The sequence below is a fragment of the Eutrigla gurnardus genome (genome assembly GCF_963514095.1).
Source record: "Eutrigla gurnardus genome assembly, chromosome: 3".
Classification (NCBI taxonomy): domain Eukaryota; kingdom Metazoa; phylum Chordata; class Actinopteri; order Perciformes; family Triglidae; genus Eutrigla; species Eutrigla gurnardus.
Genome location: NC_139917.1, coordinates 16,456,954 through 16,472,625, shown reverse-complemented (window position 1 = coordinate 16,472,625; position 15,672 = coordinate 16,456,954). Strand labels below are relative to the sequence as shown.

Here is a 15,672-nt window from a genome sequence, read left to right as displayed (position 1 = left end):
ATGCATTTGTATCTAAAAGGTCTGTTTGTTGCCAGGATTTGTACCCCCTTTCCTTTCCTAGATACACACATACCTCACCCAAGGCAGGTTCCTGGTCGCCCAGGCCGACAATGAGGATACAGTCAGCCTGGCGGACGCAGCGCTGAGTCCACGGGGTCATGCTGATGTCAGTCTGGTACAGGACGATCCGATTGATGTCCTCCTGCTGGGCCAGCCAGCCAGAGAGACGGTACTCATGGATACTGATGGAGAGGAAAAAAGCAGGGATGAGGTTATGGGAAATCATGTGATAATAGACCAAAAACAGACACTGACTGAGTGATTGAGCAGACTAGAAACTGACAGGGGACCAAAGAATATGTAATAGAAAAAAGGCAGGAAGAACAGCTTGAGTGGAAATCATAGTGATCTATAATTAAAAAATTTAAATAAGGGCCAAAAAAAGGAGGAAATAATTGAGAAAAGTTGCAGTTGAAAAGCTTTTGTGATGATGAGACTCACAACCGATCTGAAAAAGAACAGACCTGTCCAAAGCAGAGGCACCAAGTCGCTCTCTGATTATTTCACTTGTTAATAGCAGCGTGGGCCCTGCAAGTGTCAAACAACAGAGAAGGGCAGTGTAAGGTGTGTGAATACAAAAAACAATGTAAAACCATGTGTATTCCAATCTGCCTTACTTCATCATCCCAGTGAGTAATGTATACGTCTGGTATAACAAAGAACTAAACAGAGGCGGTTGTGAATAAATGAAAACATTGGAGGCCTACCAATGGCACTGAGGGCATGGCTGAGCTCCAGGTTGAATGCATTGATTGGCACCTCATCAGATATAGGCAGGACAGCCACAGTGGAGAGGTTGCTGGCAGGGTTGGTGACATCAGCACTGGTTGCCATAGTGGGCAGACTCAAGGATGAACCTGGAAAACAGGACCACAGTGTTCAAATGGAGCATCAAATGAATCAGGCTGGACTCACAAAGACTTAGCGAGGGAGTATGTTTGTGTGAACATAAAAAAAAAAATCCTTATGATCATCTTACCTGAAAAGGGCACTCGGCCCTGCTGCAGGTTCCCCAGAATCTTCTGGCCTAACAAGTGGATCAACCTTGTCACCACCTTAACAGACATCAAGAATCAGTACCATTTCGGCCATACACCACAACAGCCACAACCAGATCAAGAGAAAGATGCTGACCTGAGGATATCGCCTTTTGATGTTGTTCAGTGTTCCCTCGGGCAGTTTGACCAGCTCTGTGTCTCTCACAGCGTGGACGGTGGTGGCTCTCGGTTGTCTGGTCAAGGCCTCCACCTAAAGTATGGGGCAAGCTCACCATGACATGTTTCAGAACTAAAAAAATATAATTTTAGTTAAAACGGTATAATGAGGGCAGTAAAAAAGTGGCAAAGGGCGCAAAAAAAAAAAAAAAAAAAAAAAAAACAATTTCACTGCAGGAAAAAAACTGTTTCCCACGCACACAAAGGAAGGCACGCCTGTATCATTAACGGGGCAGGATGGCTGTTATATAACCATGACAACCAAAAAATAAATGTTTCCCCCTTTTCAGTTTCATTTTAAACCGCAACAGAAACTTTGAATGTACAGCACTAATAATATTAATAATAATAATGATAAATAACGGTGGACAATTCAAACAACAAGATTGATTGGGCTGGTCATTTCAGTCAAAATGGTGAAAAAATATTTGATAGTATTCACTATACATTTCTGATTCAACAACTGATCTAGTAGAAAAAATACATCTTGATAAAATTGTTCCAATAAAATCCTATTTTACTCACAACAGCAGTTCATCAAGGCTTCGAAATATCAGCCTTTCATTTGTTTTCCTTTTTAGCTCCATATTTTATTTTGATAGCAGAGGGTTTTTTTACATGCAGGCAGGATGAGACTTGAAAAAACATGTTCTCACCACACCGATGAGGTCTCCTCTGCCATATTCCCCAACTAGTTCTTTCTTGCCATTTGTCTTGCGGATAACTGAACGTAGACGCCCATTCAGAACAATGTAAGTGCAGTCTGACTGGTCATCCTGTCTGCAGATATAAACACAGATATTACAGTAGCCATGACACTGAGCCTAAGAACAGAGATGAGACGTTGAAACAGGGCAACGGCCAAGCACAGTTTCATAAAAAGGAAGCTACATTCTCTTTATACCTGTAGAGGGCTCTGCCAGCCTCCACAGCCATCCAGTCGATAGCAAAGTCCATCTGCCTGACAAAAGGGGACATGCGGATGGCTACCGTGTGAGCTGCACTCAGCACCACACTGGGCTGCTCTCTCATGATCCTGCAGGGGGCAGCATACAGCACAGGATGAGCAATACTGGCAATACAGTGTTCACATTGTTTGTAAGCAGATGATTTATAGCAAATTAAAGAATTAAAAAATTAGCATTTATGGAAGATAAGGGAAAACATTTAAAAATGATGGGTTGCTTTGACATAGGCTTCAGTGTCCCTGGGTGTAAAAAAACACTGAATGTAAAGGAGAGCAATTACATAGTTTGCAGTGAACCCACTTTACCTACTGGCTGATGTATAGTTTGGTTGTTTGGTGCAATGTTTTGTATTTATGTAAAACAATGTTCATTTTAGGACAAAAGACATATTTTGCTACATTTTCTGAAAATAAAATAAAATCTAATCAAATCAACCAGTCTGCATAGAAAGCTTCTATTAGAAATTGATCATTTGAAGGCTTTGGATGAATGTGTAATTGCCTTGTAGGACTTATAATGGGATAATTACTAATATATTTTGTTTTTCCTGCTGAATATGGAATGTAAAAAAAAAAAAAAAAAATTAACAAATAACAGTCATTGTTGTTCGCCTACATTCTAAGAGATCAACTCACTCGTAGAAATCAGACTTTGAGATCTTGAGGTAAGTACAGTCACGGATGGCCTTGATGGTGAAAATGAGAGGCTCTCCAGTGAGCACAGCGAGCTGGCCCACCATCTCCCCTGGATGAGTCACGAACAAGCAGACGGCTTCCTGCTTATCAATCATCCGCTGGTAGACATGCAGACAGCCAGACATGACAAAGTGTAGACTCACGTCCTAAAAGAGTGAAATGAGAAAACAAAAACCAAAAAGATAAAAATAACTGCTGCTGTATTACCTAACACTTTAAAATCACTTTAAAACACTTTCTTGCAATGATTGAGTTAGTCTATTTACAAGGCATTCACATCAATTTCCTTTTCAGAAAAATGGGTCCAGTATGTCTTGTGTTATAAGTACCTGGTCTCCCTGTCTGGCTAAGACTGCTCCAGCTTTTGCGTGATGCAGAGTCACTTTCCCATTTAACAACGATGGATCCTGGATTTAAGAAGAAAGACAGTAAAAAAATCAAGTAGAAATAAAGGAGACAACGTGGAGGAACATTGTGGATGAAATGTCTTCATTCCACTTTGTTAACCTGCAACATTAGTTTGCAACACCAACATCATGTTTTGAAATATCAAGTGTAGCAATACCAACTCAGAGGCCCACAGAGAGGGTTTACAACATATTGCACAAAACGTGTGTATTCAACAGTTTTTTTCTGGATTTTAATTGTGTTTTAAGCTTATTTAGCATGCATATTTTTGTTATGCGTTATCAAAAACACAGGAACAGCTCATGTCTTAGTACCGGAGCATGACACTGGACCCCGCCCTCCCCTAATCTACAGACCAGGTCCAGCTCCTCTAGAGTGGGCCTGCTGATTGACCCAGTTTCCACATCATAATCTGCCAGCAGATGCTCCGATGACTATATTTGCAACAATGTGCTCACTCATGTAAGGAGCCTATTATTATTTCTTAATCCCTGAGAATTTGGTCTTACAGTATACAGTATGATGTCTGGGAGACCATTGCACTAATGTATGCATGTTAAGATCCTGCTGTACTACAGCTGAAAAATGCACAAAAAAAAAGCATGTGATTTAAAAAAAGCATTTTGTTTACAGTCCCTGTGTTTGACTTCAATGCTAAAATGTATACACTGTGTACATTGTGTATGAAAACGATTTGACAAGAAGTTATGCTTTATTGTGTTTCCCTTAACACCCTGTTAATTAGCAAAATAATCAAAACAAACCTCAATCTTCATGAGTCTGAGGATCTCTTTCTCAGCTTCTTCAAACACAGCAGCATTGGATCGACTGGATATCGGTGTAAATATATTGTCTACTCCTGGCTCTTCTTCTGGATACAGATAAATCCCTGAGGGAACCTCATCGACGGTCACCCTCCTCTCCCGCTGGTCCTGAGATACAGACTGGAATGGTACACATACAAGAAAAAGTTTGAGAAGTCTCAATCTAAAGTAGGACTTCCTCCAGTAAAAAAAAAAAAAAGGAAAAAAACTACGAAGTATCTATGAATTATCAAGATGAGATGATCATCTAAGACTTCAGCATTAAATCTGGAAATATATGATTTTTTTTCACGCTTACATGTTCAAAACCGATATAAAGTTTTGGAAGAAATAAATATTTTAATATCACAAAGTGTAGAGAAAAAAATCCTTAATGATAATATTACTTTGTTGCAATTCATGGCCTGTGGCAGTTGGTGCCGTTACAAAATTTGATAAGGAGGTCAATTAAGTCAACCTTATCTCATTTGTGTTTCAGGAGTCTGTGGTGTACTAACCCGAGTAAACGTAGGAGGGGTGTTGCCATCCTCTGCAGACACAGATATCCGTCCCCTTTCATATGCCATGTCAAAGTCCGATCTCAGACTTTTCTGTATACCTGCAGTCAAAAATTAGATTTTCAGTCTTAAATCAGCATTCTGCTTTTGTTAAGTGGAAAAAACTACATCTTAACTTTCAGTGAATTTTATGTCTGAACAGAAAAAAATAATAGTTAAATAATCCAAAGTGTGCGTATCAATGTGTAGCAAGGTTTACTCAAAATGGTCCTAAATCTTTTATCTATGGGTTTCATCAACTATAAACTACCATGTTGGACACACCAGTGTCCAAGTCCAATTCCAGCCTTGGGACCTTTGTTCCATTTGTGTAATATTATCTCACAATCTGCAGATGGAGCTTTGATTGATCAGAAGGCAGTGCTTTGGTACGAGCTGTTATCGTGAACATAAACTGGCCCGGTATAGGTAAGGTGTGCAGCCTCAAGTATCATGGCGATCCAACCAGATAAGAAGTGAACCATAAGACTGAAACCAATCCTGCTTCGTAGTACAGGCCTCAGGTATAGTGTCTTTGGGACAGGTATAAAAGAGCCACATGGGCTAGTTTTAGGCCTTTTTTCTCGGGTATCTCAGCAATATTTCATCTCAAGTACTGTTTGTGGTAGAGTTCAAACATATCCTCTTATTGGTAAACTTAAGAACATTAATAAAATATTATCTCTCACCAGCAATGTCCACAGGCATGGAGATGGTCCTGCTAAGAGTTGGCACTGACGCTCCATCCTTCCCTTGTTCCCCTGTACGTACAGGAAAGCACATTTAAAGCATTTAATAAGAAACCAAACACAGAACAAACACTGGAGGAAAATGAGAGCCTACTAAATATAAAATTAATTTTCTCCACATCTCAGACTGACAGAAGAGTTAATTGTTTTCTATTTTATTCTCCCCACCTGTGGCTTCACCCTTAATGGCAGCTTCCCGTTGCTCCTCGGGTACAGTCAGGCTGCCAAAGCGCTTACCATGGCGGATGGGACTGGTGCGAGTCGGGTGGGGAGACGGAGGTGGTAGACGTGAGGGCTGCATTTCCTATAGGACAAGTGGTATGTATAGTTGTTTGTATGGTGGTATAGTGTGTGTATGTGTGTGTGATGGGGGAGAGTGGAAACAGAGACACAACATTAGCATTTAGCAACTCAAAATAATAATAAAAACAGCATGTGTACTTAGCTAATGATGCAGAATTCCTAACGAATGCCAAACCACATCACCAGCAGATGTTTGCATGACTTGCCTGGTTTACTGTGGTCTGTGTGTGCGTGTTAAACTCACATGGCTGAAGAGCTCATTGGTGAGCCCCAGATAGTTGTGCAGGGCCAGGACTGTCACTCTTTGGAGACGAACCATGATAATCTGAACAGATACCACAGGAAGTGTCATTTCCCATACATGCAAAATGACTATCAAAACCACTTCAGTTTTATGAGTGCATACACTTCTAACCAACAGTAGAGCGAAACAGGGGGAGGAGGGAGAGAGAGATCCAAAAAAGGAATCAACAGAATTACACACACAACTCACCTGTACTACCCGCACCAGGCTCTCAGGGTACTTCTCAAATATAGAGAGGAAGGCCTCTACAGGTAAACGGAGAACGGTGGAAACCTCTGCAGCCCGTGCCGACACAGTTCTGTAAGGCTTCTGGTGGCCCTGGACAGAAAGATCCCAAAGAATACTTCAGAAAATGTTCATATTTTAAGAGGCTCTGATGTGAGAGGTTGCTTCATCTAGTCAGTTCTTGTAGTAATGTTTTGGTGTAACTTTTAAAAATAAAATATTTTGTTATCATGTTAACCATTCAGTTAAGATGGGCATTGAAATCATGATTTCATCCAGGATTTTCATTAAACTACAGATCAATGTATGAGTTGCGTGTATGCCAGTGGAGCTGGTTGGATGAGTCAGCTGGTTAATGTGAATGACATGAGAAGCAAGGAATTGGGTGGGGTCCAACACAGAGTGAATGCCACGACCGCATGTTATTCAGGACTATCTGAATCATATTTGTGTGTGTACTGAAGAGGCGTGTGTGTACACAAGTGTGACATACTGTGATGACATCCAGGATGCTGAGGAGACTGTGGACGCTGTCTCCCGGGTAAACCTCCTTCACCACACTTTCTTTGCCATCCTGAAAGAAAAAAGACACATCAACTAACTTGTGTTTTGTTACTAAGAGAGTAATGTTTGCTGACAGCCATATCCCCTTAGTTTTCTAATGAGATTATCCGAGTCAAATGTTAATAGATGCTAATGAGTTGAGTGAGCTCTGCCATGGTTACGCCCCTTAGTAGATTTGCTCCCAGGTGAAGTAAGTTTTTACACATCAGATAACCCCCCAAGCACAAAAACATCTATGACGATTCACAGGTTATCAGGATAAAAGGGCCTGCATGCACACACAAGCTTGCATACCGTTCCAGTAAGGCACAATTCTAGTTTCCCATCCTGAACCACGTAGATGCTGCTGTCAGGCTGGCCTGGCCTGAAGACGTACTCCCCTTGTTGGAACTGCACAAACACCATGTGTTTACACAACTCCAGGAAGAGGGGCTTCTCAAAGTGACCCAGCACACTGCAGTGAAGGACAACAGAGAGGTTAGGCGGTTTCTGCACACGCGCACACAGGTGTGTACAGGTGTGAACACCAATCTGTTTTTATATTGAAAATGCAGGGCTTTTTTAAAAATCTGTGTTCAGTTGTGAGGAATGTTATTGACTTGAGCTTTTATGAGTAGTTTGCTCAGCAACCACTGCACAACAACACCACACGCCTCAAAAGGCATGTCTGTGGGAGCAATGTTAATGTCTCACAGGAGTTGCTTGTAAATCATTCAAATCAACTTTCGAACACTAACACAATTACATATGACAAAAGAAGACAAACCTACCGGACATTTTTGAGCATGTAGAGCACCTCAGAGGGGAGGTGGGAGTTGGCCACATCGAACTCGGTGAGGTCAGCCTCCAGTACTGATGGAGGGGGCTCCTTGGCCTGCAGGATGGGCACCTCCTTTTTAAAGCGCAGGATCCTGCACAGCAGAAAGAGAGTGGGATGAGATGGGAATGTTTGTGAACCACCAGCAGTGAACTGGCCATGACAGGAGTAGAAGATGGATTGTCTATGAGAGCGGCCATTCTGATGTACTTTTTGGCAATGTTGAGCATCTTCTGCTTCTTCTTTAGGCGTGGCCGAGAAGAAGAGGATGTACCCACCAGGGAAGAGGTAGACTGCGAGACCTGTTGCGAAACATATTGGTCAAAAAAGGTATTCCCATTATATAGCCATTGCAGTAGATTAAAAAGCCAGAGCAATGGCATGGGACTGGCTGTAGTTCAAAGCCAGCCCATGATAACTACAGTGCTAATTTGCAACCTGACTGTTTTGTCATTTTCCATCATACACTCACTTTGCGCATGATCTTTCGCCCATAGAACATGACTTTGTCCCTCTTGCGAAAGCGATATTTTGGTGCCTCCTGTGCCTCGATGTCTGAAATATAAGAAATGGCGAATTTCAGAAGAAAAACATGCAAGTTTGCATTTTGTATGACTGTCATTGTGTGTTCTCAATGCTTGGTGAGGAAAGGTTCTGAGTAATTACTGACTTCGAAGCTGGATCCTCCGCAAGATGAAGAAGATGAGGATGGCAATGAGGACTATGGTGATGCCTGCCCCGATCACCATCCCCACCATCTGAAGAGAAAAGAGGAACAAAGGAGGCGGGTTGATGTGTGTAAAAGGTCAAAGGCTGCATAATGAAAAAAAGCTAATGGCTGAAAAAGTAAGTTTTAATGTATTATAAGTACAACTTCATTATTTAATTTACATGCGTGTGCTTTCTAAATATTATTGAGCTATATCATTTTCTTATATTCTGACTCTTTTCCCATGGTGAAACGTGTGTGGTATTTAGAGGTGTAATGGTCCGTTGCACCACTAAATACAGAGGCTCCATTCATGCTCTTTTCAGTAAAAATGAGAATTGGCTGAAGGTAAATTATAACGTTATCATGATGTGTTATCTTGTAGAATTTGGTTTTGGGTGGTAAACCTGAATAACTATAGCTATACACACAGCAATACAAATATATTAGAGAGGGAATCATGACCTGTTTAATAAACTTTAATACTAGCTTTAAGCAGCTTCGGATACATAATGTAATAATGATTTCATAGTGGTTGGAATCATTTTTCAGGATATTGGTGAAATAAATATTATCAAGCCTCGTCTTACAGCTGCTAAAGCAAAGCAAAACAACAAAAAATGATCTGTATTGTCCAATATGGCTCATCAATGAACTGTGAGTTTCGTGATCCGTTGCAACACTGACAAGGAAGGCAGTAATGCAATTTTCTGCACTCACCATGCTCGTCTGCAGTTCCTCCTCCACAAATATTTTGATGTTTTGATTAAGCCCGTCCTAATTTAACAGAGAAATACAGAGAAATTACTATTTCAAACAAAAAACAAAAACTTCTACAACGTTTTAGTTGCTTAATCACGTACCCAGTGGCTGCAAACCTACAGTGCATTGAGACTGAAGTACTGTGTGGGCCTGAAGGTTTCAGTGCCATTGAAGTGTAATGGAATGTGACAATAAGGGATTTGCCCTGCAGGCAGAAATGTCTAACTGTTTTCAGTGACAAGGAGAAGGGGATGAACATGGAAAAATATATCTGACTTTCTCCTTGCTCGTGCCCTTACATGTATCTTCCAACTATGTTGCCAAACACCCTGACTATCACAGCTTCCTTACTCTGCTCCCTGAGTTCAGACAGAAGATTCCAGATGTGTAGCTGTTAAATTCACTGGCTACAAACGATGGACAAACAAGGCCTGTTGTACATAATTGTTCGGGAAAAAAAACTGTAATTGCAGGGAGTGCACAGGTCCTGTGGCCAAGTTGAGCTTGTGTTTACTACAATAGATCCAAATAATGCAGAATTTGAATGAATTCTTAATGTTAGCGGGGACGAATAAGATGATAATAAAAGAATACCAGATCAGGCTTGGTGTTTAGTCCTCCAGAAAGGCCACAGTGTGAGTCACGAGAAGATAATCTGTGTTGAATATCAGGCCCATAGATTCCCTAAGTCCTAACTGACTCCAGTGGTAGGGGCAGTCTAGTCTGCCTTAGAATAGACATAAACATATCTATAATACTGATCTAGTCCTAACTGAGTTCCACCCACATAAATGTGTTCATGTCAGTCACACATGGATGTAGAATAATAATAAGGTCTGCCATCAGGGGGTGTAGCTTCTCTGCATACAGACAAAGCCCATGGGCTGACAACAAGAATTAATGCAGCTGGACTTTGGGCGAGGCAGAGGAGGACAAATAAGCAACTAAGCATGAAAGTAACCAAGAACGATGAGGGGCAAGTATGAAATGGTCTGTTCATGTGCATTTCCTTCCAAAATCAAGCAGCTAAACGGAGGAATGAAAGAAAGCGGTGCAGTTACTCCATTTGGCTAAATTTAGGAGACTTGGTTCAATGAACATCACACTAAGCACTTCTTTAGACATCAAAACAAGGCCGTAAGTGCAGGGAGTGGAGATCATATGGCCAAGATAAGCTTGTTTGTTTACGTCTGCGGTGTTTGTGTGTGTAGCCATCAGATACAGCATTGCAAGATTAACAGTAATGTGTTTTTATTCTTCTGTCAGTGTTCAGCCAGATGTCTGCATCTCTATCATCATTTCTTATTGATTAGCGTGAGCTAATGGTATTCGGCGGTAAAAGGCCTAAGCTGGACACTGGGGATATTGACAGTGGGGCGAACAGATGGGTGAGTGCATAGACAGGATGTGCTCACAGAAATATACTCTAGGTAGAGGCTTCAGGGAGGCACGTTGGGGTTTGGAAATAATAAAAGTGTGTAGTGTACACTTTACACAGTCTAAAGGTGATGGCTCCAATAAATTGATAACCTGGAGTGCAACAAACTGAAGAGGGTTCATTGGGGGTTCAGAGGGTTCAGAATCCCCAGTGACTTGGGGAAGGCTGCGTCATTGTGTGAATATTATGATCTGTGGATGTGGCTGTTTGAACTCTCAAATTCAGCTGGGAAAGAAGTCCTGAGAATACCAGCCACATTCATCTGGACAAAGTTTGGGAAAAGGCATGTCAGTTATGAGCTGCTATTGTGTGCTGTGCTGCTAGTTTGCACATTGTAATTGCCATTAAACATGTAACCTTAGTTAATTTTCCCATTAACTACTACAAGATACTTTTGCAGAGTTTTGAGCTGGTGGGCTGGTATGCTCCATTTTGTGTAATATCACTATGGTTGTTCACTGATCATTAAATTTGTTTTCGGCAGTAAAAATCATGCACTGTCACTTCTGTAACACCCATTTCTGTTAGCCCCAGTATGAACTCCTGGTCCCACACAGTTCACTTACTTGTTTATAACTAGGTTTTATTGCTCTCCTACATGTGTTTTACCATTATGCAAATAAATCAGTGAGCAAACTAACCTCGCTGGTGTCTCCTTGGACCTCTTGTTCTGAGGTACTCTGTCCCATTGTAACCCTGTTTCTTCATAGGGATGGTCCATCAACCGCCACTGGAAATAAAGACAGACATACATACTAAACAGGCCTTTTTCATGGAAGACATTTTGACTCCTCACAGTAGGAAAAGCAAAGCTGAATGGTTGACTGTCTGGTGTGAAAATGGTCTATCAAAAGGTGAAAACATACATAGGTTCACTGATACTCAAACATACACATCACATACAGAAATGTAAATCTCCCTAATTTCTCAGGGGCATCCATGGACATCCACATCCATTACTTGACATCCACAAACATCCATTCACACCTAAGGATTGAGCAGAGTTTCACCCTGCAATTTCCAAGTATGTCCACCACGGTAGCCTTCAGGTGAAAAGCAAAAGGCTATTGCTAGAGCCAGCATTGTTTTTTTTTTTGGGGGGGGGGGGCTACTGGATAAACATGGAGGCACAACACGGCTGATCAATTCTAAGATAACAAAAACTCAATGATTCTTAGTTTTAGGTGATAACACATGGATGAAAACATAAATATTATATTACATTTGTACATAAGTCCCCCTAAATCCTACACACATTTCCTTTAAGGCTGCTGCCCAGTGTCTGGCTATATAAGACCTTTCCCATTTCCTGTGAACTACAATATTACCTCAGCAATCCTATCAAGAAAATATGTTGCTTCAACTGAGTACTAGAATCTGAGAAAGGTCCTACAGCATGCACACTGGCGAGGACACCAGGCCAGGCTTTGTCTCTGTCATACACACAAACACAGCAGGCTATAGACAACGGATAAAAACCTATCCAGATGGTAACCCCTTCCCCTCTTTTTTATCCATACACCTCTATACGGGATGATCTTCTTACTGTCCTATTGAACTGGTACCACTCGTATTGGGGATTGGTGAGCATAGTTTGTATATTATTATGTGTGAGTGATGGAAATGTTTTCACCAGCATAAAACTTAAGGGCTTTGTGAGAAAAGCTGTGGACAAGCAGAATATTATGATTTTAAATTACATGAAATGCCTGTTCCTTTACTGTGCAATCAGTTTTCATTCCCTTATGTCCAACCACTCATCTAAGCAGTGGGAGTAGCCCTGTATAACCTGAATGAGCTCATCACTGAGCTACTGCACTCAAGCAATAATTCCTAAAGTTCATCCAGGCCGGCTACATACCACCTCTCTGCCCACATCTGCCAGTACAGAATGATTCGCTGACACAGGCCTATGTGCTGCAGCTGGGACAACAAGCTTCATTCACTGCCAATGGACAAATAAATGGCTATGCTAGCTTAGCTCACCGAGCTCCACCGCGGTCTCACGACTCCAGCAGAAAGTGAGGCTGGAGGGAAAACAAGCTGGCTAACAACACACTCCCTGTTTGCTTGAGGGCATACAAAGTAGGCTACAACACTAGCATGAAGAAGCCTATAAACAAGCAAGTGCCTTATGGCTAATCACCAAAAGTTCAAGGCAATTAGTGAAAAGACATTACCATAACCATAGAATAGACTACAAACAGGCCTCTTGTTCTGTGCCCCAAGTAACCCTAAAAGACGTTTGAATGCATGTAAATATTGGTAGATGAAGAGTAAAAAATAATGGCTTGATATGCATCACTATTTTTAAAGCACAAATACCAAAAGATTGGCTCCAAGTTCTTCAATAATCCCCAACTTAACGGATAATGTAAATAATAATTATAACTGATGAATTGCTTAGTGTATAAAGGATAATAAAAATACTATTTAAAAAGGCCATAACAACTTTCAAGAGCCCAATGTGATGTCCTCAAATCTTGTTTGCTTTGACCAGAAATCCAGAACCCAAAGATAATCACATTACAGTTATACAGATGTTTAGTGTTTTATCCTTCTTTTGCTTGAAAAAAATAACTGAAATGTTTAGTCAAACGTTAACATTATTGTCACTTCTTTTTCTGTCAATCGAGTAAGCAATTAACTCATAAAATGCTTCAGCTCTAATCTAATATTTTTTTATAATTAACAATGACTATGTGTTGTGCTTGTCTAGCCTACATATGAGGTAACAACACAGGCTGGCATCAGCTGCATCTTTCATCTGATATTTCCTGCTCAAATCTATAACATAAGTGGCTGGGAGAGGGAGGGTGAACTGCTGCACGGATGAAATTCAATCATTGAAAGGTTGAGGATGCAGTGTCTTGTTACATGAAGTAACCCTGTGAGTCATAAACAAACCACAGGATGCTGCTACACAGGACACGCAGTTTCAAAGCCATTATCTCTCATATGGGAAGTGTGGACATTAATGTTGCGGCACCTATTATTAACATTGGTAGAAAACTGTGCTTTTCACATCATCACTTGATCCACAATATGTGTCTCAATCTTTCAGTGGCGAAATCAACACCAGCCAAATTGTGCAGTTGAATTGTGCATGTATTGCTCTTTGGCAGGCAACAAGCCATCATTTGGAAATCCTTTTCAACTCTGAAAATTGGCTGTTCAAAGATTGACCCTAGCTTGTGAATTTGGGGATGTTACTGTTGTCCCTTAAGTGCTGTAAAACCTTTCTGACCCTGTCTCTTGTGCAGCAATCCCAACCAAACTTTTGCTATTCTGGATAAAAAAAAAGTTAACCAAAACTTGTTGCTACACATTACAATCTTTCGCCACATGTACTTATTGTAAGTCACTCTGGGCAAAAGCGTCTGCTAAATGCCCTAAATGTAAATGTCCAATTTGCTTTAGGTTGGATGTCTTTGACTCTACACACACCATGGTGTGGTAGATAAGGCTATAAGAAAAGGACAGGCCTGCTATCCTCTAGAGATGAGACAGTATCCAGCCTCTAGCCTCCTAGCAGTGCCTCCCTCCATGCAGGCCTATTCCCATTGTTCTCTATGAACAATGATGCTAGTGTTGACTCCACTGTCCAGGGGCAGACCTGGGCCGACTACTAACACAATCATGTCTGTTTTCCCCTAACACAATACACCTTCTGGGCCATGAGGTTCACAATAACAAACATTCCAGGAAGATGCTAAGTTTGGACCCAACATTTAGAAGATGTGGAAAATGTTAAACACAACAAGGTACAAAAAACTGCACTACATCCATATTTTAATGATTTTACAGTGGAAGAAGACGGCCACAGAGAAACATGACTTTGGTTGAGTGTGCTGCTGTAAACACTTATGCCAACTATTTTAGACACATGCTGGTCTGTCACCTTTGACATTGGAAGTCCAGCCAAACTGTTAATTCCACTTTTTTTAAATGTCTTAAATACAAGCTCCAAAATACAAGCGGCAGCAAAGTACTGACCAAGGTGAACTCAGAGGTCGACATCAGCTCATATTTCCTTCCAGCCAAAATAGTTTTGCATAATTTGCACCCACAGAGGTGTTGCCTTACTGACCTCTCGTAAATCCTTTGGTAAGATTGTTCAGTCGAGTTGTAAACACATCGAGACGTTGCGTTTTCCTTCAATAAACCCCCACAGCTCGTACGAATTTTAGCTGATGCACACCAGTAGTGGGTGTTTTTGACGCAGTGGTGTAGCGCTAGCCAAGCTAGCTAACAGTCACACGAAGCCTATAGGGAATTGTGGCAAAATAGATTAGTTAGGCCTTATTGTTTATATTTGGACGAGTGTAAGATGAGCGAGTTCCACTTGGTGAAACATAAGGCGTTTAACGTGATTTAACGTATGTTCTTAGGTTAGCTTCGTGGGGTTAAAAATAGCAGAATCAACCATCCATCCAGGACAGGGAGTACCTGGTTGACTATCCCATCCATAACGTAATCCCCGCGGCTAACGCTGTCACTGGATAACGTTGACGTTAGCTAGCTACCGACGGTACTTATGGCAATTTTACTGTGGCGTGTTGCGTCATGGGGAAATAAAACTCGAAGCCATGATTCATGTTGAAATGTGAATGTGTTTTGTTGCTTTTTTCGTTTTGCCTTTTTGACCTCAAGACTGAGCTCCGCCGTTATTGACACATTTGAACGGGTGGCCCCTTGTTTTGACTGTCACTAGTTACTGAATTAATGAAAAGTCCCAGTTAAGCACAATACCGCGAGCTAACCCCAACCGTACTGAAACCGTGTCATTAAATTATATATAAGCTGTTAAAAAAAAAAGCATTTACCTGAGCTGTACTCCCGTCAACCGTCACTGACTGTCAAATAACATACAACGGAAATCATCTCTGATGATGCCCCTCCTCTTTTACTTCAACCCAAATCTTGGCCAATCAACAGCTGAGATGCTGTAACGATGGACCAATCAAAATGCAAAGCTGGGGCGAATGGACTATATATATGTGAATATATTGTAGGCGTCCAATGATAATTGGAGGCGGCTACCAGTCGAACCATGATTGGATAACTTCAGGATGATTGACACAGCATTAACCTAT

The 15,672-nt window shown here is 41.2% G+C and overlaps 1 protein-coding gene across 3 annotated transcripts in view; it reads right to left on the bottom strand.

Annotated features, from left to right (window-relative positions):
* pnpla6 (patatin-like phospholipase domain containing 6) overlaps positions 1–15,453 on the bottom strand; it is a 29,291-nt gene extending 13,838 nt beyond the window's left edge. For all 3 annotated transcript variants that reach the window (XM_084005565.1, XM_084005567.1, XM_084005566.1), the window contains exons 1-24: positions 15,403–15,453; positions 11,218–11,306; positions 9,097–9,153; positions 8,338–8,425; positions 8,140–8,222; positions 7,878–7,969; positions 7,621–7,761; positions 7,145–7,304; positions 6,780–6,860; positions 6,251–6,379; positions 6,002–6,082; positions 5,623–5,758; positions 5,395–5,466; positions 4,667–4,767; positions 4,110–4,289; positions 3,267–3,344; positions 2,878–3,083; positions 2,179–2,310; positions 1,931–2,054; positions 1,195–1,308; positions 1,040–1,115; positions 768–917; positions 525–588; positions 74–242 (exon numbers count right to left, since the gene is read on the bottom strand). In XM_084005565.1, the coding sequence (XP_083861691.1) occupies positions 74–242; positions 525–588; positions 768–917; positions 1,040–1,115; positions 1,195–1,308; positions 1,931–2,054; positions 2,179–2,310; positions 2,878–3,083; positions 3,267–3,344; positions 4,110–4,289; positions 4,667–4,767; positions 5,395–5,466; positions 5,623–5,758; positions 6,002–6,082; positions 6,251–6,379; positions 6,780–6,860; positions 7,145–7,304; positions 7,621–7,761; positions 7,878–7,969; positions 8,140–8,222; positions 8,338–8,425; positions 9,097–9,153; positions 11,218–11,265 (2,562 nt within the window). In that variant the 5' untranslated portion in view covers positions 11,266–11,306; positions 15,403–15,453. The remainder of the gene's footprint in view (positions 1–73; positions 243–524; positions 589–767; positions 918–1,039; positions 1,116–1,194; positions 1,309–1,930; positions 2,055–2,178; positions 2,311–2,877; positions 3,084–3,266; positions 3,345–4,109; positions 4,290–4,666; positions 4,768–5,394; positions 5,467–5,622; positions 5,759–6,001; positions 6,083–6,250; positions 6,380–6,779; positions 6,861–7,144; positions 7,305–7,620; positions 7,762–7,877; positions 7,970–8,139; positions 8,223–8,337; positions 8,426–9,096; positions 9,154–11,217; positions 11,307–15,402) is intronic.
* Positions 15,454–15,672: the final 219 nt, after the last annotated feature.